Here is a 25,645-nt window from a genome sequence, read left to right as displayed (position 1 = left end):
CCCAAAGCCCTTGGATATCAATGAAAGCCAAGGGTGAGGTCAGTGGTCTGGCAGGTCCCACAGCTGGACACTACACCCCTGGCCACATGGTCATGGATATAGAGGGTGATGGTAGTTCCCAGAAGCTCCCTAAGTGTCACCTGCTTGGATCCAGGAAGAAGAAACATGCAGAAGAGCCAGCTACATGATGTCTTCTACACACATCATAGGCTGGTCCCAGGGTTTCTTTGTTGGACCCTGGTAGAGTCCTCTCCTGACAAATTAGAGTTTCCATCCACACTCACATCCTTCTCCAAGCCACAGGCTTCACCTCTGCAGGTGAGCTCTCCCAGGGCCCACAGCCTTTCAGTGCAGAGCTGTAGCCCCATTTGGGACCCAGGCATGCTGGTGGGACTCAGGGTTGCCCTGCAGTGGGGGAGGCAGCACGCAGCTCTGGGCTCTCTGCCCTGCAGCCACTCTCCTGCAGTGATGGTTCTGCACCCATGAGCTCTCCAGCAGCTTGGTGGGAGGCAGCATGCCTAGACTGAAGGTAGAGAGGATGCTCATCTCCTAAGCCACCTTCTAGAAGCTACCTCTTAACACCTTTTAGCCACCTAAAACATCTACTGTCCACAGCAAGAGACAGGATGCCCCAGAGGCCCATCATGCTCCATCTTTGGAGACATGTCTAGGGCAGGTAGGCTGAGTTGCCCTATGGGTATTTTTCTCCACTCTCTGCTGAAGGAGCCCAGAGCCAAGTGCGACCGGGGTGACATTTGCATCACTCAACAGTCAGTCTCTGCAGAGCTGACTTGGAGCAGAGCAGGTACCTCAGTTCCCTTTGTAGTCACCAAAGGCCCTCTGGAGGCAAAATTCACCCAGCCTGCTTGCAACTGCTTCAAGACAAGATGAACTGCACCCTCAGTTCCCCTGGCTGTGCGGATTAGATCTCCATCAACTATGAAAAGAACAGAGCAAGACCTCTGGGCCTTTTACTTGTCTGCATTTAGTCATATAGTTCCCACCCTTGGCGAGTGAAGCTGGGTTAGACAAGGATTTGCATCAGTGGAGGTTAAGCTATTGTAGGTGAGGCTCCCATGGCTGGAACAAGGAGAAAGATCAGCAAAATGGGCTTCTGGGTGAAGAAATTGATCTGCCCCACAGAGATGTCCCTGCTTGGATGGGATCTGTGCTGGTGACAGCTCAGGGCAGAGAGGACCCCCGTGGCAGATGCCAGCTCCCAGGACAGAGTGGGTGTTTAGTCCCACCTAAAGCCAACCTGCAGAGTGAGTGGCATCCCCCGGACTCTCAGCACTGCCATGCAGTGACACAGTGAGACAGAGACGGCCATCTCCAGGTTTAGCTTGACCAAACTGACCTACCACTGCACCAACCCAACCCTCCTCGCTGGTGCCAGCCCAAAGGAGACGTCATTTGTCAGGACTATCACGGCATTTGCTGGGGAAGCACCTCTGTGAGCAGCCTGGTCTCCCCACCTCACATCCCTATGTTTCAGACACATGACATTTAATGTAAAGAACAGCAGAAAACCTTCCCTTACAGTGCTGAACAGGATGATTTTGTGCTCAGCTACAGCTTTAGCTGTGCTCTCCAGCTGTATTACCCTCTCCATTACCCTGTTCATTCAATTTCCTCATGATGAGGAATGATAAAGTCATCATTTTTCCATGTTATTTATTCTTGGTTGTCAGGTGTGGTAACTGTAGAAGAGGTTATTCTTTCTATTACACATCCTAAACAGACTGGGACATCCTAACCCGACAGCAGCAGGAGCAGCTGTATCTCCATCAATCTTCTTTCCCCATCCCATGACTGAAAAGGAGACCCTCAGTGCTGCTCTTTTTACTGTAGCACTTCTAAACACACTTCTGTAAGGTTCTTTCAAAGGATATTGCCTTAGCACGAGCCCTGAGAAGGAAGTTGGATGCTTAACCCAAAACCATCTGTCCCCTGCTCTTTCCCCCTTCCTTGTGTCCATGCAGTGGCTCATCCAGCTGAACACTAACCCGGCAAAGCTTGGTCCCAGCTGAATCGAAAAGGGTTGTTTCTACAAGGTTGGGATCTTAGGGGGCTACAAAGAGACCCCTGCACTCATACAATGTGCCAGTGTACCGGGTGATGGGAGAGGAGCAGCACCACCCTGAGGTGGATCTCCTGAGTTAGACCTCGCTCACACCAGCAGAAAGGGAAAGGAGTCCTGCAGGAGTAGCTTGTACCAGCTTGCCAGGCAGAGATCAGTGCGAAGGAATGTACCCACGAGTACAACTCCACGGGTTTACCTTGGGGCCTCTGCCATTCCGATGATCGCCTCGGCTCACGCCCCAGCCAGATGTTGCCACACAGCAAAGGTTTTGGGTGAAGTCACCTCAGGAGAGGAGCAGCCTCGGGGACTTTTGCTCCAGCCTGGCTGTGCACTGTGCACACGGCCACAGGAGGGACACCCTGGGCTCCCCAGGTAACCACCCAGCAGAGACTGTGATCCCTTCTGTGAGCATCCATCAGCCACCGTTCTGCTGCAGGAACTTGCAGGGGACCTTTTCCCATGGTTTCCCCTGGGAAGCAAAGCTGTAGAGATGGCCAGAAGCAGGACATGCAGGAGCCTGGGAAGGGCATGGCTTGCACCCACTGCTCAGTTTGGGTGCCTTCAGAGACAATAGGTCAAAATCCACGTCCTGCAAGCAGAAGTCTTGTGCAGACATCTCCTTTCTGCAGGAGGGAGGGAGGGACAGTCACCCCTGGTGGTCCCCATCTCCTCTTGGGTGGCATCTAAGCAGTGCCAGGGATGTGCCCACAAGGCCCCAGTGTGCACCAGGACATGGCATGAGGGTGATGGTCCCCAGCTGGATCCTAACACAAGGGGCTTCATGTGGGAGATGCTGCCCCGGGCCGGTCTCTGCCGCCCACTCGCAGAGCATCTCCCGGTACCCCACCTCTCAATGCCTTTGCTCCTCAGCGAGATCAAAAGGCATCCAACCCACTGATCGCTGGGTTTTGTGTCGAAAGGCTCCCTGATTACCTCACCATTAGCTGCGCCCATTAAACAAAATCCTAAAGGTTTTACACAAAGCTGAGGTTTCAGATGAGAGGGCGAAGGAATGACTCAGTGCCTTTAAACGCCAAAATCTTCTCCTCCGTCCTGTTTGTACAGCACCTAGCACGAGGGGTCCAGGTGCATGCCTAGGGCTCTGAAACACCGCCACAATTAACTAATAAGTGTAATAGCAGCTGTACTCCCACCAGCACGGTTTCGTTTCATTATTTAAATATTCAGTTGCGCTGGGTAGCATCTCGGAGATGAAGTTTAATTCAGTGAGGTGGAAAACGAGCCCCCGGCTGGCCACTGCTGCAGCACAGGTACCGCTGGGAGCCACAGGAGCAGCTCTGGTGCTGATGAAATCAAGAATGGGGCAGAAGGCAGCAGCCCCAAGGTCCTGCAACCCCCGGAGTGCTGGGGCAGAGCTGGACAAGGAGGTTTTCAGCTGATATAAGAAGCTTAGGGCCGATCCAGGTGGTGAGATCCCCCTTGGGACTTGTGCGACTGAGACCCCCGGCTGCAGGCATCTCTCCAGCTGGCAGCATCTGGGGACAGCAGTACCACCTGGAGTGGGGTGCAGGTGAAAGGGAGCAGGGAGGGGCACAAAAACTCTCTTCTCCTCCCTTTCCCCTTGGAGAGTCAGCAACAAACACTGATTTTCAACCCTAAAAAAAGGGCCTATACAAAACAAGCAGCGCAGTGGTTTGGCAGAGCGGCCTGAGGTTTGTGCTGATGATCACTGAGCCACTGTGGGGCACCGAACCCGACGGGAAGGCAACCTCCAGGAGGACAGGTCTCCATGGGGACCCTGTGAACTCCCTGCCCGGCTCCCGGCACCGGCGGTCGCATCCCCCGTGGAGCCCAGGGCTGGCTCCCAGCGCTGATGGGGCTCCTGGAAAGAGCTCTGCCCTGAGCCTGGTGCTTCCGCTGGTCCAGCGCACGGCTCAGAGCCGTGCTGGGAGCCACCTGCTCCAATCGCAGAAGAAATAGTGCCATCTGCTGACATTCCCCGCTCCGTTCCTCGAAAGCCAGGGCGGGTGCTTATCCCCCCCACTGGGATCGGCGTTTAGGGTCGTGCCAGCCTGAGAAACACCCGCACAGGGCCGTGCTGGTGGGACAACCCTGCAGGTGACCCATGGGGCTGGGGTGTGCAGGCGGCCTGAGACCCTCACAGACATCCAGGGAGGTCCTGTGGTTACTGGGAATGCAGACCCTGAGCACCCCTGGGAGAAGAGCTGGAGGGGAAGCTGCTGGTCACTGCCAACCAGCAGGGTTTAATTAACCTCTTATCCCCTTCACTGTAATTAATGAACACAGTGAAACCTCTCCAACAGGCTGCTCTTCGAGGGACATCCTCTATCCCATGCAATTCCTTAGCGCAGCTTTCTCCTCCTTACCCTGTGGTCCTACCACCTCTGATCCTGTGGGGTGCTGGAGTTACTGGGACTCCCAAGGGAATTACTGGAAAACAGCCCTTGGCTGGTACAGTGAGGGCTAAGATATTTATTATTATTTTTAATGAACCCTCCCAGAATCACAAAAGCCTCAGCTGCCATACAAGTCCCTGGGAGGTGACTGCATCTAGCATGATGGCCTCCACTTGAGCTCCAGACCAGATATGAGGAAGAGATTTGTTGCAAGGAGAGTGGTGAGGCACTGGCACAGGTTGCCCAGAGAGGTGGTGGATGTCCCACCTGTAGAAACATTCAGGTCAGGTTGGGCAGAGGTCTGAGCACCCTGGTCTAGCTGAAGATGCAGGAGGGGTTGGGCCAGATGACCTTGAAAGGTCCTTTCCTAGCTAGACTATTCTATGGCTCTATAACACACTTACAGACATTATATGGGTTGGATCTATGGTACACAGGGACCAAGATGCCACCAGTCTCAGGCGCTGGCAAGGCAAAAGTCACTGCTCACGTCCAAAACTGCTGGGAGAAACTCTTCCCTGGGAGTACCTTTTCCCACACAGGGAGGCAGGTGGGAAGAGTTGATCCCACCCTGCCACCTCCCCAGGGACACGTGAGCTGCAGGGGATTGGGTCCAAACAAGAAGGCATCAGGTGGCGCTTGGCCTGGGAATGGCCCATGGAAAGCAAAGCTGCTGATTTTCTGATTTTCCAAGCTGACCTGCCAGTAGTAAAACCATCAAAGCAAGAGACACATTCCTGAGGTCTGACCCAGCGTGGCAAAGTCAAGGAAAGATTCCCACTGAACTCAACAGCCACTGGACTGTGGCCACAACACTTACATATAGCCAAGCCTTTATTATTTATTATTTTCCCCCCATGGTTTTAATCAAGACTTCATCCCACTGGGGCTCTGTCTCATCCTGCAACAAGGAAGTCAAATTTATCCTATGGAGTCATTTTAAGACGATAGATAACCAAAGATATATATAGTTAGACATATTACCATGTATGTATAAATATAAAAAACACGTATATATTTTATATACACACAAATAACCTCTTACACTAGAGGCCAGCATAAAAACAGAGTAAACACTGAAATAATTTTAATTATGCAACATATTCTGCCTAACATATTTATTTTTAATGGCAGTCATTTTAATAGCTCTAAGGCCCTGAATTAGTCCAATATGTTCTTAACTATGTTCACTTTAAATACAAATGTTAATGACTTTTCCAGAGGGTCCAGTGCCCTGGATGAGCTTGTTGCTCAGCAGTATACTTTCCTTAACATGTTTACTTTTAATAACGGGTTTAATGATGCACTTGGGGCCTAATAAGCACATTTAGTCACAAAGAGAAAAACCAGCTACAAAATACTTTCTCTAAAAACTAGGCTACAGGGGATTGCCGCGCTGTTTCAAAGCCACACCAGCCATCCTTTAATGTGCCTATATGTGTTTTGGCTCTTCCTGCATCCAGACTGCACAGCCTGGCCATGGACCAGCAGCTCCAATCGATTTTTGGAGCTGGTTTTGGGGTGATCTAGGCACCCTGCACAGCAGCTGAGCCGTTTGGGGTAAAGGGCCACAGCCAAATTTGGCTTCACTTCTTCCCACCCCCAGTGCTCAGTGGTGGGTTTGGGGAGACACAGGGCAAGTTTCAAAGGAAGGTATTCCTGGGTTCCAGCAGAGGCATCCTGGGGCTCTCACTGATGCTGCTGGCAGAGACGTGCCAAAGGGAACGCGTTTGAAAAATCACACCCACGATCCATTAAAAAAAAACACAACAAAACACCAAAAAGCACCACCAACAACTACAAAACCCCACCTCCTACATTTAGCTTTATGAGAGCTAGAAATACAACCAAACTAAGAGGCAGGCAGGCGACAGCTGCCCTCCTTTCATGCCCAGATCAAGCCATTGCCATGCAGCCCCACTCCTGTCAGCCCTCCTGGCTGGGGGCGGGCGGGACCCCCAGGGTACATCCACCCCAGCAGAGAGCTGCTTCCAGCTGCCCAGGGGAGACATTCGCCCAGCGGGGTGGCTGGCAGGGCTTCTCTCCCTGGCTGTGTCCAGACCTGTCCAAGCCCAGAGCTGTGTCCGGACCTGTGAAATCTCACCCCCCCCGGGGGATGCTCAGAGCTGCCTCCATGATGTGTGGGCATAGGACCCATCCCTTTCCATTCAGATTAAAGGGTCACCCCCCATAGGGTGTCACAGATGTCCCCAGTGTGCAGCAGGTCCCCAACAGCGTGTGCTGGCAGGGCTGGAGATAACCCAGGGGCAACATGCTTCTCCCTTCATGCAGAAGCATTCTGGTGCGTGCATCTTGCACCAAAAAAACCCCTTATGGTTTGTCCTAAATATAACCATGGCAGACTTTGCCAGGCTTCAGCTCCACTTGCATGAAAAACACTTGCAAGGCTTGAACCAGCTCTGGTTTGTCTACCTTCTGCCCCAGGGCCTGAGCGAAACAGGAGGGTGGAATCCAATAGCATGTTGTGCATAAAAAGATTATGCCAAAGATAACCTTATTGCTAATAATAACCCTGGAATCTATCCTGTGAATAGGCCCTATTGAATGCTTGAACACAGGCATTCCTCGGTTAGGTTTTTCTGCCTACAAATATTTCACTTGAGTCTTTAAATACTAATCACGGAATTCAGACGAAGGGGTTTTTATCTTCAAAGTGCTGCAGAAAAAAAAAAAATTAATTCATTAATCAAGTATAATTAAAGGGTATAAAATATGCCTTTTTCCAGAGCAGGGAGCCAACCAACGCAGCGTGAAGCCATCGTGGGGACTCCAAGCATCTTTCCCACCGCGAACGTGATTTTCCCGGAGCGGCGCCCGGGCAGTAGCCGTGCTTGTTCCCAGCAGCTCTGCTCAAGCTGTCTTCCTGACATGTGTTAGGCTGTATGTCTGCCACGCAGGAAATAGGGTTTGAAGCTCACAGCCAGGAGCAAAAGCCGAGATTGAGGCTTTAATGAAGCTGGGATTGAGTGGCTAGGGTGGTTCAGTGAAGCAGTAAATGCAAACACATTATCACCTGAGAACTTGCTCCAATTTCACACCAATTAACTAGGAATGAGAGAGGAGGGCTGGGGCTGGCTGCAGAGATGGCTGATAATCCTGTGAATGGGCAGAAATGGCTCGAACTCAGACGCGCTTGTGCCAAAACGAGTTTGTTAGATAACGCCAGTCCCGGCAATTTTTGTCTTGGGGAGGGAGCATGTCATTACTGGAGCTGCTTTTATTAGCAAATATTAAAAACATGTGCCGAAATACAGTTGCCCGTGAGGGAAGCAGGAGTGGGAAAAGTAATAAAGCAATAGCTGATTATTTTATTTCTCTGCCAATGCATCATATCAGAGGGGAAGGGAAGGGAAAAGGGGAGAGGGAGAAGAGGGATGGGATGTGAAGGACTGTTGGGGCAAAGTCGGCAGCTCGTGGAGGGGAATATCCCGTCCTCGAGGAGCCCCTCAGGATGCTTAGTTCTGGATTTCAGGTGGGTTTGACTTCTAATCCACTGCCAGCAGATGTAGGTCTGAACAGGTCCCCAAAACTCACCTTGGCAGCAGCAACGGGGCCCATTCCTGTCCCCTCCACCCAGGAGCCAGTTCACTGCCACTGCATTTTAATATTTGACTTCTTCCAAATTTTTTCCCTGGTGTGATTATTTCCATCTTAGGAGTTAGGGTGGAAGCAAGGCAGCAGCTCAGGAGAAGTGCTATTGAATGGATTTCTATGGATTGAATGCTAAAACTAATCCCACCCTCGGTGTGCCAGGCCCCACATCACCCCTCCAGTAACTGCGAGTTTCAATGTCTGCGAGCAACCAGCTGGATCCTCCGGATCCACATCAGCCATGAGGCATCCTGCAACCAGGAGGCTGGACTGGAGCAAACTCTTCGATGTAGATGAAACCTTGTTTTCATTTTAAAAAGCATCAGTGGTAAAAAGGTTACTGCAAAAGCAAAGGCAAGAACCCCTTGCTGGGTTCATGTTGACACAGGGGCTGGAGAAGATCTCAGAAGAAATCCTGTGTTGCATGGTGAACCCTGGGGAAGGTCTGTGCCCCCAGAGGGGTCCTCACTGCTGCCCCAGCTCTTCTGTGGCAAGGCAGCATCTAGGAAGTTGTGTTATTCCCGGGAGCTGCCTGCCCTGCTCTCCAGCAGAGAGCTCCAACAAAATAGTTGCAAGAAAGGTGCAAACAGAGGAAAAGCAGTGGCTACAATCCTCTCACTCAATATTGAATTACTCCAGGCTACGGGAAGGACAGAGATATCTCCCTTTAAAATCAGGAAAGTATTTTCTCTGGTGATGGAGGCTGGATAGCCAGCAAGGGACCAGGACAAACCATAATATACTAAAAAACCCAGGTGTGGTCCACCTCACTGAGAGCCAAGGAGAGTGCTGGGGCTGGCTGCTGCTGCCCATCTCTAAGCAAGGTGGGCCCTGGATGCTCCCTGCCCCACTGTGAGGCTGATTTTCAGCATCCTGCTCACTTCAGGTCCTCATTCCCTTCTGAGCGGGTGTGGGAAGGAGGAAAAAGCTGCAGCTTAAATGAGCAAGGGTCAGTACCTGCTGAGCCAGGTGCTGGGGGATTCTTTCCCCAAGGGCAGGTAGAGTGGGGGGCAGGGGGACACCTTGTTCCAGTTGTTCCAGCCATGGGAAGTGGGGATCTGTGCTCCTTCCCAGCTGGTGGCATGCAAACCGCTCTCCCAAGCAGGAAAAGCACTTCCAAGTGGCAGATATCCCATTCCGTACACAACGGTGCTCCCGAGCCCCGCTGCAAATCCACAGGGCTCTTCCTGTCCGTGCTCTCCAGCCTGTAATTATCTTAAAGGCAACAATTAAAACTATTGAAACACATGTGATGGGTTTAGGGAGCATAGCTTGGCTAATCCCCACAAGCATCCCGGAGGAGCGGAAGCGAGGAGTTCCCAGGGTGCTGGTGCTTTGCCGGGCAGGTAGGGACCAAGTGGAGCTGCAGGGCATCAAGCTCAGGGTGAGGTGGCAGCAGCCTGGTCCCCAGGCAGTGTGGGACCCCGGCAGTCACCCAGGTGGCAGTGACCAGGCTGTGGGAGCTGCAGGAGGGTCCCCCCGCTCCTCACCCCACCTCAACCCTTCCCAGGGTCACACAGAAAGTCAGTGAGAGAAAAGACCCCATCCTCAAAACCTTTTGTTCAAGCTCTGATTGCAAACTTCAATACCAAAATACTTCATCTTTCTTTTCCCGTGTCAGTCCAGCACTTGGAGCAGTGAGTCCTGCTCCATTCCCTGTGTCAGATACCAACATAAAGCCGTGTTCACACACAGCCCCTGCTCCCTTCCCCACCCTCTACTGCAGCATCACGCCCTTCTTGCATTTCATGAGCAAAAAGTTCTGCAAATATCTGTGATGCTCTGTTTGATGAGTCCCAAGGCAAGAGCAGTGAAATGAAGTGAGGAATTGCATGAAATATCACTGAGCTCCTGTGCTCATCACTTTTTAATTTATTTCTTTTTCAGGAATCATTTTTGCTATTTTTCTGAAAGCATCACACTCCTGGAACCATATTATATGCAATTTCCTACTCTGCTTTCTTTAATAATTGGTTTCTAACCTGGACTAAAAGTGCTGAACCAGCTTTGGGAGCCTGAAAATGCAGGGAACTACAGAGCAAAAAAGAGAACACAAACTCTTTGTTCTCAGTATCTCGTGATCTTAAAGTGCTCGGGGTGATCTCAGGGGTGTCAGGGCAAGGACAGAGCCACACAGGGCAGCTGCTGGCTGTTCTCTTTCCCATCCGTCTTGCTCCACTTTTCGTCTCCCCCATACCACCTTCTTCTTTTGTGATATGGTGTTTTCAATATTCCTAGAATTTGCAAAATTTCTACATTTTCTTCTTCTCTCAAAACGGAAACACAATTTTAACCATTTGGACTAAAAGTGAGTAATTTTGCCTTTAAAATACCTTTTCTAAGGCTCTTTTCTTTTTCAGTTTCTGTTCAGAAGAAGCTTGTGTTTGCCAAAAAGAAAAAAATCTTTTGACACAATTCAAACAAAGTCAAACTCCTTATTAATTAAGGGTTTAATTTCTGAATGTTTACTTTATCTTTTTTTTCCTGCTTTTTCCATCTCATTTCTCATTTCTAAAATGCAAATAACTGGGAAAAATTCTCTTCTGAGCCACTTCTGTTGCTGCTGCCACCAACAGCCCCAAAGATGCTCCCAGCCCTGCCCTCCCCTCACCAGGGAAGGAGCCTGCAGACTGCCCCAGACCCCTTCCCAACTCCCTGTGGGCACCTGGCCAGCTGCATCAAAATCACTGGACACACAGCCATGGGGCTGGGGGGACAGAAGAACCCATGGCAAATCCAGCTTTGGGTTGATAGGACCCCCAAAGGGCTGTGGTTGTTTTATGAACCGTGTGGGGAGTTACCAAGGCAGAGGAGCATCACCTGGGGTGAGCAAAATGCTGCGCTGTCCCAGACAGAGGATCCCCTCTCAGGCAGTGTGTGTGTCTTACATTCTCTGTGTATTTATTACACAAGTTCTACACATCTCATGTTATAAATTACACAAATGCATAATTAAATTTTTCCATTCACCAAAAAGAAGACGTATATGCAGCTGTTGAACACAGAAACTTTTCTCTTATGGCCCATCTCTGACCAAGGCATCCTGAGCAAGCTGCATCTTCCCCCACCACTCTCAACAGCAGACAGCCAGTGTCTTTCCATGTATTTATTGATTAACAGCAGCATTTCAGACAAGTGAAGCCCAGTGGCCTTTAAGGGCAGAAATAATTTGGGCTCAAGTGTCATTCAGTGTTGTGGGCACATGGCAAATTTTACTTGGGGGTTGCTTTCCATCACGTGAGTATCTGACATTTTATTTGCATTTCTAGAGGGCTTTAGTCTATTTTAAGCTGGGAAATGGAGAAAGCAGCAGGGCTGGTGGGAGCTCCAGTTTCCCTGAGCAGCAGACCCTCAGTTGGGAGATTAATACTGACCAGAGGAGCAGCACAGGGATGGGGATTTATGGCAGTGCCTGTTTTTTCACCACAAGAGTGAAAAAAACTGGGGAAACTAAGAAGCAAGTGAGTGGGATGGAATCCTATCGCCAGATTCTCAGACTGAAATGTTCAAAAGGCAACAATGATGAATGCAGCAGAGTGATGTTCAGCAGCCTGTGTAGCCCAGAAATCAAACAAAGTGATCTCCTCTGCCTTTAAAATGTATGAAGCTGCAAGATCTTAAGGGCAAATAAACTTACTTTGATTGCAGGGCTGAGATCTTGGAAGTCACATTCCTTTAATTTCCTTGAGCTGGTTGCCTTTCCCGTGAAGGACATGCACAAGGTAGTGAGTTTTCAATGGAAACTGGTTTTGCCTCATTTTCCACTTCTCTCGTGTTACAAGGAAAGAAGTGCTGAGCTCCAGAGGCCTACCTGCCTCTTCCTATGCAGACAGAAAGGGCTGGGTGTCTGTGTTTAATTACAGCCTGAAAGAACTGCATTTAAAAGACAACAGAAAGCTGTTTAATTAATACTTATCATTAGCACACATAGGAATGCCTAGCAGCAAATTGCAACAACAAAGCAATTCCTTTTTACTTTTTTTTCCTTGCACTTTGGATAAATTCAAAAAAATAGGAGTAAACAAATGATTTGCACCACATTTGAGATGTCTTTTTACAGCATGAGAGTAGTGGGATAGTGGGTATCACCTTAGGAGAGCAGATGTCTAAGAGCAGGCTTCTCCATCTCCAGTTTTTCAATCTCCAGCTCTCTTGGCCAAGAAGCTTATCTTCATCCATGCATCTATCTATCTTTCTATCTCAGCATTTACACTGGGCTTGTCCCCATGTCTGAGCGCCTACTTGTCTTCATACCTGTCCATAAATTACATGGGGCCCCCAGGGCATTATAAATAATAATTCAACTCCCAAACCTTCAGAACTGTTTTAAAGCATTGGCTTTCACCACGTTGTGGGCTCCTCCCAGCTCATAAATGGAGCAGAAGGACGGGACAGCCCAGTCAGTGGAGTAATTGCCTAAAGATCAATTCTTTGGGTGGCCACAAGCTGGAAGATGGGGATGGACATTGTGACAAAGCACAGGGGAAGGCTGGACTGCTCTGCTCATGGGAAATAACATCCTCACCCACAGCTCATTTGGGATTTTATATTCCTCTCAATTTTATCTCAGCTAGAGCAGCAGTCAGACAGATCTCTTAATGACACTATTAATGATTGGAGTGTTGAACCACAGCATGGCTCTGCTGATGGATGAAGTCTCCATGGAGCACAGAGGCAGATGGCTTAGAGGGTAGACCCCACATGTAGCTCAATAGATCCCAAACCACACCAGGACAGGCACCCCAACCCCTTGCTGGACATGCCAACTACAAGTGAGTTTGGCTCAGGGACAGCACGTTGCTTTGGTACCTGTGAGTTACTGAGTAGAAACTCCAGCTGAGCCATGACCATATTCCTCTATCCCAACACATTGCATCTCTATCCCAAGACATTATTTTCTCCTTGAGGTAGGGGCTAGGAACATGTCCTAGCCATGGCCCTCAGTGGGAGAACATGGGGTCCCCCATGGAGCATGGTCACTGGTTTGTGGGCATCACTGTCTCCTGGATCACATGGGTCAGATATGCTTGGGGTCAGGAAGCTGAAACTGGAGTTTTTGCTGGAGAAAAGCAAGAGGAGTTGATGTATGAGATGAATTATTTGACAAGCCTGTCCTGGGTTCGTGATCAGCTCTGGAAGGTGTAGGACTAAAATATCACACGAAGCTGCGTGAGCATGTGAAGCTGCCAGAGCCTGCAGCCACCCATCAGTGTTGGGTGAGGAGGTACCACTTTTTGTGTGACTTTCCTCCCTCCATTTTCCATTTTTCCATCAAACCAGGCTGACCTTCCCTTTGAGCCAGAGACCCAAGGATGAGTGAGCAGAGCCCCAAGCACCAGTTCTGGGGACAGAGTGGGAGCTCCCAGTGTGAGAGTGGCCACAGATTCCATGGTCCCCGAGCAGGTGGTGGGACACAGCATGCCCACAGGGCCAGGTTCATTCCCACATCCCAGGCACTGGGCTGGCATGCGTGGCTGTGCATCACCCTCTGTGGGAGCACAGCCCCCCTGCAAGCCAAGCCTATCTGTTCTCCCTCTGCCTTGGCTCCAGGCACGGAACTGGCTTTTCCTGCCGTTCTTCTGCTCCAGAGGTTGCAGAGAGAGTTTTCATAGTGTCCTGCCCCAAAAAAATCTGGTTGGGGCTGGGGAAGACATAGCATCCTCACTCCATAAGGGTATCCTCAGGGATGGTTGAGAATGAAACTTCTTTTCACCCTGCAACGAGGCTGGACTCTTTACTTATCCTACTGCTTCAGGGCACTGGGATGGGAGCATGAAAGTATTCCTTATGCTTTCTGCTTGCAAAACACAACGGGATTTTGGCAGGCTGCAAGTCCAGCCCCACTCACCCCATCCTTCACAGGATTCCCAGCGAGGGATTGGGGTCTTGTCCCATGCCCTCTTGCCCCCTCCTCTCACTCTGGTCCTGACCGTTCAGCCAGGTCTGCAACCTCTCACTTGGATGCAGGACTGGGTGCAATTTCAGGCCTCTCCCCTCTCACAGGGTGTCTTAAGCTATGATTAAGGGCTAGATTACAACTGGGCAGCCATCCCCTGCTGAGAACTGCCAGATTTGGGGAGGCAGCTATTAAAGGCAGTGGGGTCCAATGAGTGAGTATATCTGCATCAATGAAAACAGGAAGTTGATCACGGGGACCAAATGGGATTGGGAAATTTCTTATTGCCACTGATGCCATGATGATTTTTTGCCTTTTCTTTTATACCTTTTATGCCTTTTATACCCTTTTACAACTTCTGTATTCTTGGTGTTTTTTGGCCTACATTCTCGGGCTTGTTTGTTCAGCTGGGAGACTAAACATTTTAGAAGCTTCCTAGTTAGGGATCAGTGTGCCCAGACCCCAAGGTCCTCTCCAGAGCACATTCTGTAAACTAAGAACCATCCAGGGGAAGGTTCCTTGGGGAGGGGGGCTCATTCAAGCCTCTCATTGGGGAATCTTTCATAGATATGCTAATAAGTAAAACCTATAATGTTATACCAGATCTTTTGTGGGTGTACATGGAGGTGTGCATGGAGGTGCATTAGACCTGGACGTTGTGCACCTAAGGATCCTTAAAATAAATACTGAGGTAAAATCCCTTTTTCCCTTCTAATCGTGTTTGTCTCTTGATTTTAAGACCAGGAAAAGGCATCACCACCCCCAGTGATGTCCTGCACCACCCCCAGTACAAAGCCATCCTTTGGGGCAGGGTTACTTGTGAAGATGAAGCTGTTGCTTAAATAAGACACATTTTGTTGGTTTGGCTCTTCAAGCAGGGTGAATGATGTCCTCATGAAACATCATTCCTACACCCAACCATCATTTTCCTCCCAGCGGCTCAATCTATGCAAGTAGAGCTGTTAGCATCAAACACATCCAAGTGCTGTGGTTTTTACATCATTCTCAGCTAAGCTGTTTCCCTCATCCCTGTTAACTGGGATGGGGCAGCATCAGCCCCCACCCTGGAGGAGGCACAGGTCCCTCCTCTCCTGCAGGGTTTCAGTGGGATGGAAGGAGGTGGCATGGGGCCGGCTGTGCCGGAGGGAGCTGAGGAAAAGGCTGCCTGAGTGCCAGCAAGGCAGCTTGCAGCCCAGGCCAAACTTCCCACTCTTCCCGCATGTTCTGCAACATCCCAAGCTGAATCACTTCACAGAATTTACTTTTACCCTGTTAAATGCCACTAAACCTTCAGATTAATCCTCCCATTACAGGACTTCCTTTGATGGCAAAGGGGGAATTTCTTTTTTGATGGCAAAGGGGGATTTTTCCCCCCGGTATAATTATTCCCATTTTTCTTCCCCCTTTTTTATGTGCAAGAGATTCCTGCCAGATGCATGACTTGTGGAGGCAGCTCCCACACAAGGTATTTATATATTTATATGTATATGATGAGAATGTGGTATTGAAAGACCTGAAGTTTCAGGCAGAAGATAAGGGGAATTTCCCATTTCCTACTTGTTACAGTGGAAGTTGCCTGGGAAGAGTCTGCAGCAGGACTAGGACCAAAAGCTGTAAGATACAGTACTGGAAAGTATCTCTAAGATAAGCATGTCCAGGGAAAACATCTGCTATTTAACACTATCACAGAGCAAGTTTCAATACCTGGGAATGATCCCTGAAATTGCTTAAATCACAGGGATGGCTAAAGCAGATCCACTCCACTCCTGCTTGCATTTCCTACTGAGCATCTTGGGTGCTATTGGGATTTTCTGGGCTGAACATCCCAGCACAGAGCCAGAATCACTAGATAATGCTCAAGAAGCAGGCAGCTGTGGGTAGTGCTAACGAGGTTTTCTGTAACAGCCAGTAATGGTGGATGACCCAGGTTTACTCAGAGTTTAAATCAGTTTTTGTGACTTATTAGGAAAAAGGGGATACAACTGCAGTGCTCTTTATTGAAAATGTTATGAGATAGTCCATGTAATTCAACAGGGATGTGTATTCTTGCTAATAAATCATTGCATGGAGACTCCCACCACAACACAGGGCTTTCCTGGGAGTGGAGAATGAGCCCTGGGAGGCTCATACACATACAGGTGTGACTACCTGGCCGGTGTTCCCACCCTGCTCTGGGGTGCAAACTGACCCGCCTGTGCCTCCCACTGCTGCGCCACGGCTTCAATCCGGCCCCGGAGCACCTGTGCCCAGTCCCATCCCCGCTCCAGGGGATTGGATCTGGTCTCCATTGCTGTTAGGGCAGTGATTTCAGGGGGGATCTGGGGAACCAGGTTGGCTCGGAGCACAGCATCCTGAAATTTGGCTGGAGAGGCTGGAGCCAAGCAACACCGGGGGATGCTGGAAAGGAAAGAAAAGCAAGAAAACTCAGGGTGTGAGCCAGCCCTGAGCTGGAGAGGCTGCAGGAACAAGGGCTCTCCCTACCTGTGTGGCTGTGAGTAGTGGTAGTGAGCAGCCACAGCAGAGTGGGGGCACAGCAGGTACTGGTTCTCCTCCCAGCAGCGTCTCATGGCTCCCACAATGTCCTCATCAGAGGCCGAGCATGATCCCAGGGTCTCGGAGAGCTGTGGGAAACAGGGAGGTTTGCACTGGGCATCACCACAAAACACGTTCCCAGCAGGGTTTGTGCCAGGCACACACCAAAGCAGGTGGAAATAGGGAGGCTGGAGGATGGGTTTTCCCAGGGACTGAAGGAAAATGGGTTGCTGCTGCAGCTGAGAGATGAGGCACTGCTGGAAAAAACCACAGGGATGGAGTGTGGGCAAGGGGTTTCCATTCACAGGCGCTGTGAGTGTGGGTGAACAGGAGCCAGGAGTCAGCTCCTCAGCTTTGTGCTGCCATTTCCATGCTCTGAGGGAGCTTCTGAGGACTTGTAAAATCCACCTCACTGTAATAGCTCCTCTTGCTTTTAGTAATACCATTTTTTAGTATTTATCTTTCTGCAGCACAAACAGGAGTGGGCACTGGGCAAAGGCTGCTCTGTGAGGAACAGCACATGGGAAATTGGATAGGAAAAGGTAGGACTTTGCATCTGGCCCTCTCACAAATCAAATATTTGGTTTTCTCTTGTATCTCTCTCTCTGCTTTGTGTTTGTGCTCCCCTTTGCTGTAACGGTGAGGCTGAATTGCACCAAATTCAGCAGACCCACTCCCAAACACCCACTTTGTGCCAGCATCCACTGCACGATGCTTTGGTGCATGGCCAAGGATGGGGTAATTTCATATGCTGTCTAAATAACTGCAGGCAATTTTTAAGTTAGTTTTGTGAAGAAAAAAGAGCCTGCTTCAAAAAAAAATATATAAAGGGGTTTTTAACATGTCCATGTACACAAATTGATATAAAACTTCTGGTCTCACACTTAAATTTTTGGTTGGATACTCTCCCCTATGACTTTTTATTCTGAAAATGAGTTGAAAACACCTGGTAACAGCAATTCTCCTTACACATGTGCATGTACAGTGTTGTGTGTGTGAGGAACTGACCTTTCTGTGCAAATCCTCTGGCAGCTTCAGCCTTTTTGAGATGTTGAATTGCTCCATCAGCGTTTTTATCTGGCAGCTGTCAGAGCCCGAGAGCAGCCAGAGGATCCTCTCCACATTGTAAGGCTCCTGGGATAACAAGGCAACAGGTGAGGAAATTCAAGCACCTGTTCCAGGGGGAGAGCATCCCTGTGGATTCTCTGATGCCTCGTTAGGGCTGAGGTCCCACCACTGTGTTTTTCTTGGTGGAAGCCAGGGTGGGCTTTTTGTCTTCCTATGCTCATCTACATCCCAAGACAAGTCTTTGGGAACACAATGTCTTTTGAACTGCTGACCTGTCAGAGCAGTCTGACAGTGACCATCAGATTAAAACAGAAAATGAAGGGGTGACTGATGAATCAACAGCATGACCACATCTGTACCATCGCCGTGAGGAGCCCAGGCTAATAACACACTGTGTTTTGGAGAACCAGAAATGTCCAGCTGTTTACTCAGTGTTGCAGATGCTGCTGTGAGTCATGCAGCTCCTGTGTGACTTAATGAGACAGCCAGCTCGCTGCAGGGCTGGCTGCTAATCTTCATGGACTTATAGGGCACATATAGGGCCTGACTGGCCTATATGGCTGTGTAGCAATCAGCATTGCAACACTGCAGCAGAACTCTGTGCAAGACCATACAGGAAGGTCCCAAACCAATTTTTCTTTGCCCCATCTCATTCCTGCATGTTTACAAGCACCAAGTAGCATTCATCCAGGTGGTTTGGCTGAGATACCTTGTAGGGACAGACAGGACAAGGGGCACCAACTTACAGAGTCCTCATCTCACCTCCTGGATGCTGGGTTTGGATGAACTCTTCATAACTTTTAGCAGCTGTGACCTTTTGTCAGTCCATCCTGTCCTACCTTGTAGAGTCATCAGGACTTACTCAGCCTTTTGTGTCCTTATCTGGGTGTCTTATGGCCCCAGTTCTGTTCTTCATCTTTCCACCATCGTCTCCCAGAGCCTCCAGCCTCTAATCTTCAGTCTAGTCTGGGTGTAGCCTGCTCTTTGCTCTAGGCTGTCCCCTAGTTTAGGCTGTCCTGAGAAGATACAGGTCAGTATGCCTGGACTTCCATGACCTGCTCCTGGGGGGGCCTCCAACACTGTGCTCCTGACACCCCTTCTCCTGTCCTTCTTTCTGCTACTCCTACATCCTTCCCACATTTCCCCTTCATCCTTCATTCCCACCAGCCTTATGGCTACCAGTACAGATCACTGTGTTGACACCAGAAAGTCAAACTGGGCCAGGACCCTGGTGCAAGTACTGGCCTTACCATCTAAGTAAGGCTTTTACTTCTGTCCCATGCCACCAGAGCTCTCCAGGAGAACACTGGGGCCCAGTTTGGAGGACAGGTCATGGTGGGGACAAAGTCTGGCCATGTGGGCATGAGCTGTGTCATGCTTCCTAACCTTAGGGACAGAGAGCAGCCCCTGCTTTGCTTTAGGCGCTGCAAAGACACAGCATCAGCTGTGATTGTTCTGGAATTGCCCTCACGAAGCTCATCCACACCAGACTTTCTGCTTCACCTTCAACTCTTCAGGCAGCATCTAACAGGAAAGTTTTCTCTGCTTTACCTTAGTCTGCAGAAGCAGCAACCTAAAGAGACTGTGCATTCTTCATCCTTGAAGGTTTCCAACACCCAAATGGAAAAAGCCCTGAGCAATCCTGTCTGACCTCAAGGCTTATCCTGCTTTAAACAGGTCCCAAACAGAGACCTCCTGAATTCCCCTCCAGAGCAAATGGTCTATTTAGCTATGGAAATATTGGCATGGCTGCTTCAGATGTGAGCTGAACAGAGATGTCCCATGCTGCCATGGAGAGGGATGTGCAGAGGGATGCACTCATCCAGCTCCTCAGGAACCTCAGGGAATCTGCTCACCTGACTGCCTGCCCCCATGATCCCAAAGTCTGGCACCTGCTGACCAGTGTTGCTGAAGGGAGATGGGCTGAGAGAGGAGCCCCGTTATCCCTGGAGCTCTGAGGAGCCCCACAAGTTCCTGGCTTGGGAGGAAGGCCAAGCTGCAGAGTACAGCGTGGTGATGGGGGCATACGGACTTATGACTGCAAAGCATGGCAGTCCCTCCAGGCTCCCAGGTCCCCCCAGTGTGTTTTAACAGCTTTTGGAAAATCCAGGTAGCTTAAGGCCACAGAGATACAACACCAAGGGTTTCCCACTTTGATCACTTGCTTGGAAGCAGATCCAATCCTTGGGGATCACACGGTGGGAGTGAAACAAGAGGTATTAGCTTCCAGGTGTTTGGTTTCTGTACCTCCATGACTTTTCTTTCTGAGGCCTTCCCCTGCCTGCTGAGGCTTGTTTTGCTCTGACCAAGCTGCAGACAGCCACAAATGAGGCATTTCTTCTGGACTTCTCTACCTTCTTCCTGGTCTCTTCTCTCACTCTTGGTGGAGCCTTTCAGAAGCATCAACAAAACCCTTGAGACATGATGGCATTTTTAGTTCTCTAATTGTCACATGTTGTGAAAATGTCCTTCTCTTGCTAAGCTTGCACAGAACAAATCCCTGGAAACCCAGCACTCAACAATGAAGATCAGAAAGTCAAGCCCTGAAAAGTGAGGGGGAAGGTGTTTGGTCTATCTCAGCTCAGCAGTCTGTAGCATAAGTGGTCAATACGAATCACACCTCCTAATGCATCATCGAGTGGCAGCAGGTGGAACAGAGTAAAAGATTTAAAAAATACAATATTTGCTATTTTTGCATTTTGGCCAGTTCACTACACACCTGGATATCCATGGCTGGTGCTAACGTAGCCTTCACGCTCTCTGCCAGTGAGAAATCTCCATGTTGAATAGTCCTATGAATGATGTCATTGCTGTTCACCACAGCAACAAGTCGAATTGGGAGACCCATCTTCTGGGCAATACAGCCAGCTAGAGAAAAAGAGTGAAAATACGCATGTGCTTGATGAAGAAACACTCAAAGGAGATTTAGCAAAGAAGTCATTGTACAAATTGATTGAGCATCCAGTTCAGAAGCAGACACAAATTATATTCCCTAGTGGACTCTGAGATATCTGAGGTCAGTGGTTTGGTAGAGCAGGGATTATAAAATCCAGGGATGGAATGCTCCACCTGCCATTGAAGACAGACCCTTGCTCATCTCCACTTTTGTGGATGGATTGGCAGGGGACCAACAGCTCAGACAGCTGCCAGGCAAGCAGGAGAGATGAAGATTTTGGGCTTTTGCCTCTCTGATGGGCAGCCTGGAAGAGCAGTGAATATATAAAATCCTTTATTGCTTTCATAAAACAGTTCTACACCTATTTTGGGACTGAGGCAATCAAGACTCTCATTTAGAAGGCCAGATTATGCAATTAAGAGTGGTTCTCCTGACCATGCACTACCACACAAACCAGAGTAGGACCAGGCAGGACTCCACACCTCTGTTAATGTCTCACTTAAGAAATCAGAGCCACAGTATTTCCCCTCTTTTTCTGCATCAAACACATTCTGTCCTCTCCTAACGTGCCCATCCTCAAGATAGTAACAGTCATCATCAAAGGGTGGTTTGGGTTTTTCTGCACCTTGCAAATCATCAGTGACACCTAAATTGAGTAATAACCAGACATGAGTAATAAAATATAAGTGGTTCTGAAGAAATCCTACCAGAGAGTGGGTGTTTTAATAAATAGCAATAGCCAGTATCTGCAAAGTGCTTTTGGTCCACAGATCACAGCATTCTCTCTCTCTTATCTAACCCATCTTTTTTTTCCCTTTACCTGTGATATTTCCTCCTCCTCCTGTTGGCACAACAATTTCCACCACTGGCAGCGGGGTGGTATCCAGGGATGGGGCACACTGAAAGTAAGCATAGAAGTAGTGAGCAATCTGCACCATAATCCTGGACCAATTGATGGAATTCAAGCTCATCAGGTTGTATTTTCCAGCAAAATTGACATCAGCAAACAGTTCCTTGATCGGCTCATCGATTTCATCGCTGTTCCCATGAGCTGCCAAAAGGAGAAAGGAAAGATTAGATCTGCCAGCAGCAGTGCATCAGGCACAAGGTATTTATGCTCAGAAATAGGCTTGGTCTCAAGCCCTGGGATTTGCTGTGGCCAGGAGTGTCCTGAGCTGCCTGTCTGCCTTGGGGGCTGTACAAACCAGGGGGTGCTGAGTGGCACCCCGTGGATGTCAGGCGGTTTCTGCAGACATGGCACTCTGGGCTCTTGCTTCCACCAAATATATACTTGACAGGAAGGCAAACGGTGTATGCCCTTGTGAGATGCCAAGGTGAGACCTGGCTGAGCAGAGGAGTCCATGGGAGCTCAAGCAGCTCAAGCACCCTGTGGTGATGCCAATCCATGGGGATGGCATGCCTGCAGCTCAATTTTATCTCATCTCTCTCCACACCATGGTGGTAGGAGGTGGATCACCCATGAAGGTGAGAGGACAGAGGGAAGGGGTGACTAAACTCTTTTAGCAACAAAAAATTGTGCTGAATTTAGTGCAGCCAAATACCAACCACCTGCATGGAGGCAGCTCTGATCTGTGGCCAGGAGAAAAGGAAGCCTTAAACTTCTTGGTTGTCAAACGGGGGATGAACATCCTGCAGCCAGCCAGGTCATTGCCATCACCATGCCCAGACATCTGGCTAACAGATGTTTGGGCATGGTGATGGCAATGACCTGGCTGGCTGCAGCTGCTAAAGCTGCAAATCCTACTGAGTAGCCCCCTCAGACTTTTAGGGTCAAGGTTTTGACACAACGAGGCCATAAAGAGGACAGTCCAAACAGCAGTGCCAACCAGCAAAGACGTGGACGTTGTCCTCAACGACGGTGGTCATCTGAAGTTCCTGTATCTGGGTGCAGAGCCCCTTGGGCAGCAGAACAAAGATGTCCACGTTCTTCTGCCCTCTTACACTCTCGATGGCCGAGCTCCCTGTGTCCCCTGAAGTCCCTGTTTCGAAGTGAGGAAGCACCAAGAAAAGCAAAAAATCGCTGTGTCACTCAAACCTGCATCGTTGCACTTTAAGAAAAAGATACAGAGATGCTCCATGAGATGTTTTTGGCCAGAGCAGCCACCTCGGCATTGCCTGGAGATTATGAGGCAATACCACCCTTGGGCATCTTTGGGGAGGGCTGTGGGATGATGGCTCTCAAGGTGAAGGCCTGTCGAGGAACCTTAGCCCCAAGGAGTCATACTCACCCACCAGAATATTGACATGCTTCTGCTTTTTCTCCAAGAAGTACTGTAAAAACTGCCCTGTGCAGGACAAGGACAGGTCCTTAAATGCATAAGTAACACCATGCCAGAGCTCCAAAACATTCAGCCCATCTTTCAGCCTGGACAGATGCACGATATCCTTGTGTCTGAATCTGCTGAAGGCCCTGTTGATCAACTCTAAAGGGAAAATGGTTAAATGGCCTGTTAGATTGGGTAGAGGAGTGTTTTTCTCACCCATGGCTTCATGCATCTGTGCTCTTTGTGCTCCTGGGTACCTTTCTGCACAACCAAAGACTCTCAGTTGCTGGTGCAGTGACAGATATCCAACAAGTTATTCGTAGCTATTAGGAGTGAACCAGCTGAGCTTAATGGTGTTTGATAACTCTGTGCTAAGTAATCCCAGGTGACATGCCACACAATCAGAATACTGTATTAAAACATAAAATACAGGAAAGCCGAGTTTTAGCTCAATGTGCCGTTGAGACAGAGGGTGCAGCTGCCCTCTGGTGGAAGTGATAGCTCGTAAGTGTTAAAAACATTAAAAAACAGATCTCAAGGCAAGCATGAAGCAGCAGAAAGCCCTAGAGGGAGCCCCAGCAGCGAGCAGGGCCACAACATCAGCTTGTTGCAGTCAGCAGAACCCCCATTTATTCACAGGGGACACCTTTTCCACTAGTGCCAGCAAGGTGACAGGGGAGAACAGGGCGCAGAAAGGAGCAGGCAATGGTGCAGCACGCTCCCTTCTCTGAGGGCTGCGAAGAGGATGGAGGGAAGGCAGGCAGATGCATCCAAACCCCCCAAACCCTCGTGCACATCCCTGCGAGCAGCTCCCCACTCAGCTCACCATGGAGTGCGTTCCGCGGGACCAGCTCGGCCGGGATGAAGAGGGAGCACAGCTCCTTGACCAGCCCAGGGTAGGAGAGGCTGCTCCACCTTCGCAGGGTGTCCCTGTCCAGCGAGGGGATGCACTGGGGCATGAAGAGGCCCCCATCGGGCGCGTAGCCAGACAAAAGGGCTCCCTCAAAGTTCACGGCCCTCGCGCCTCCCCGTGTGCTGACGTATTCCATGGCTGCTGGGGAGGCACCACAGTCACTGCCAGGAACCCAGAGCATCCCCACACCAAGAACAGGCCCTCATCTCCAAAACTTCCCCCATGGACAGACAGAACTCCCCAGTGAACAAACCACCTCGTCCCACAGGGAGCCGGAGCAGCCGGGCTCAGTGGAGCGCAAACAGCATTTTGCAAGAGGTGGAAACGCTGCCTGGGATTTGTGCCAAGTTTCGAGCCTCCTTGTCCCTCTTTCCCTCCACCCAGCCCAGGGAGACATTTCCCCCCTGAGGAAAAGCCCTGGCGGCACAGAAGTCGCTTCACAAGCACGTCATGTCCCTTTGTGGCCGTTTGCAGAAGCCGGAGCTTTAAATTCAAGAAAAGAGAAAAAAAGTAAATAAAAGGAAATCACTGTATTTTTAGAGGAAGCTGATTTTGTTCAAAGGGGTTAAACTAAAGACAGGATTTGACGCAGTGTAGGAAGGGCTGGGCTAAACCTTCCGGATTCATGCAAATCCCACCAAGCGGCCGCCGGCGCTGCTGACCGAGGCCTTTTCTCCCCCTGGCCCCGTGAACCCCCTCAGCTGTGCCCACCTCAGGCCCCTGGGCCAACGCTGCAGCCCCTCAGCACGGCTCAACGCGGTGGGCAAGTGGCCAGACAACCTCCGGCCACTGCTTCCAGCCCGGCCACCTTTTGCACTTGTGCTCACAGAAAACTTGTCCCCGCTGCCGCCCGCCGATGTTCCCGGGGCCGCGGCAGCCGGCAGAGACTGCCTGATCCAAGCCTGGGAATGGGAATATGTGGGAGAGACGGAGCCCAGCTGCTCCTGCTGGTGCCAGGCGTGGGGACAAGGGGCAGCAGGTGCAAGCTGCAGCTAGGGGGAAATCTAGTTAAATATTAGGAGAGAGCTTTTAACCTGAGAGTGAGCAAGCACAGGGCATGGAGACCTTGTGGTCTCTTGTACAACCCTGGAGACATTCAAACTTTAGCTGGGAAAACACAGAGGCACCTGATTAGACTGTGAGTTTTGGATTTAAATTTAAGATTGAGCCTGCTTAAAGGAGAGTTTGAGTCAGAAAAACCCAGAAGTCCCTCACAAGCAAAATCAGTCTGTAACTCAGCTCTGCAAAGCAAGTTGTTCAGCCTCCCAACAGCCCAGTCACACCAACAGGGAAACTGAGGCACAGGAGAGAGAGGAGACATGGGAGGCGTTGTGCAAAAAAAATCCAGTTCTTCACAGGGAAGGGCTGTGCATCCCTTTGTTGCTTTTTATTTTAATACAATCAGCATTTTTTGAAGGGCAAGGTCAGCACAAGACCAGTGGCTGCACAAACCCAGGACACAGCTCAATGCTGGAGCACGCACAAGGGCTTCAGCCCAGGCAGGCAGGAGCAGAGGTAAAAAGAATGGCTGATAGCAACCTGCTGTGAGCCACAGAGCCCACGTCTGCAGCAAGGGACACATCACCTGCCAAAGCATTGGTGTCTGACCCTAAATACATTACCTCTCTCTTTCTTTTCTTACGGTTCTAACTGGAGCAATGATAAAAGTCTCTGGTAGAGAGTGGTCCAGTCACTGCCCTGGGCACTGGTGTGGAAAACAACTTTTCTACACCCAACATCCCAAATTACTCTTTCTGCAGGCTCTTCAGGTAGAGGCAGTAGGTAAATTTTAGGCTCTGGACAGAGGTACCTGTGGTGGTGTTGCTCAAGGTTGAACAGGGTAGCTGTAGTAGAGCAGGAGGCAAACAGAAGCTTTTTAATAATATATCTGAGCTCAAACAGTGGGCCAGAGCAGAGCACACCTCTAGGAAATCAGCTAGGGAGAAAGCTCCTTATCCATAATTATATAAATTTTATCACCA

At 49.8% G+C, this 25,645-nt stretch overlaps 1 protein-coding gene across 4 annotated transcripts; it reads right to left on the bottom strand.

Annotated features, from left to right (window-relative positions):
• Positions 1–15,946: 15,946 nt before the first annotated feature.
• THNSL2 (threonine synthase like 2) lies at positions 15,947–24,598 on the bottom strand. 4 transcript variants are annotated; one of them, XM_019286938.2, is made up of 9 exons: positions 24,375–24,598; positions 23,577–24,146; positions 22,715–22,909; positions 22,313–22,465; positions 21,286–21,516; positions 20,289–20,437; positions 17,510–17,635; positions 16,451–16,590; positions 15,947–16,366 (listed from the first exon to the last, which is right to left on the bottom strand). In XM_019286938.2, exons 2-9 carry the CDS (start codon positions 23,842–23,844, stop codon positions 16,114–16,116), a joined length of 1,515 nt encoding a protein of 504 aa, XP_019142483.1. In that variant the 5' UTR covers positions 23,845–24,146; positions 24,375–24,598; the 3' UTR covers positions 15,947–16,113. The 4 variants fall into 4 exon arrangements, with proteins under 4 accessions (XP_019142483.1, XP_010400395.1, XP_019142482.1 ...); XM_010402093.3 differs by having other exon boundaries at positions 23,577–23,801; XM_019286937.3 differs by lacking the exon at positions 24,375–24,598 and having other exon boundaries at positions 23,577–24,333.
• Between the last annotated feature and the right edge of the window lie 1,047 nt (positions 24,599–25,645).

Source organism: Corvus cornix, chromosome 4, assembly GCF_000738735.6.
Source record: "Corvus cornix cornix isolate S_Up_H32 chromosome 4, ASM73873v5, whole genome shotgun sequence".
NCBI classification, from domain to species: Eukaryota; Metazoa; Chordata; class Aves; order Passeriformes; family Corvidae; genus Corvus; species Corvus cornix.
This window is presented reverse-complemented; position numbering and strand designations above follow the sequence as displayed.

Excerpts from the sequence above, each read along its gene's own strand:
- THNSL2 (XM_019286938.2), bottom strand. The coding sequence starts at position 23,844 with ATGCTCTGGGTTCCTGGCAGTGACTGTGGTGCCTCCCCAGCAGCCATG. Across the intron at positions 22,910-23,576 it reads CCCGCGGAACGCACTCCATG|AGTTGATCAACAGGGCCTTC; the intron begins GTGAGCTGAGTG and ends TTTTCCCTTTAG. Across the intron at positions 20,438-21,285 it reads AGGAGGAGGAAATATCACAG|CTGGCTGTATTGCCCAGAAG; the intron begins GTAAAGGGAAAA and ends CTTTTTCTCTAG.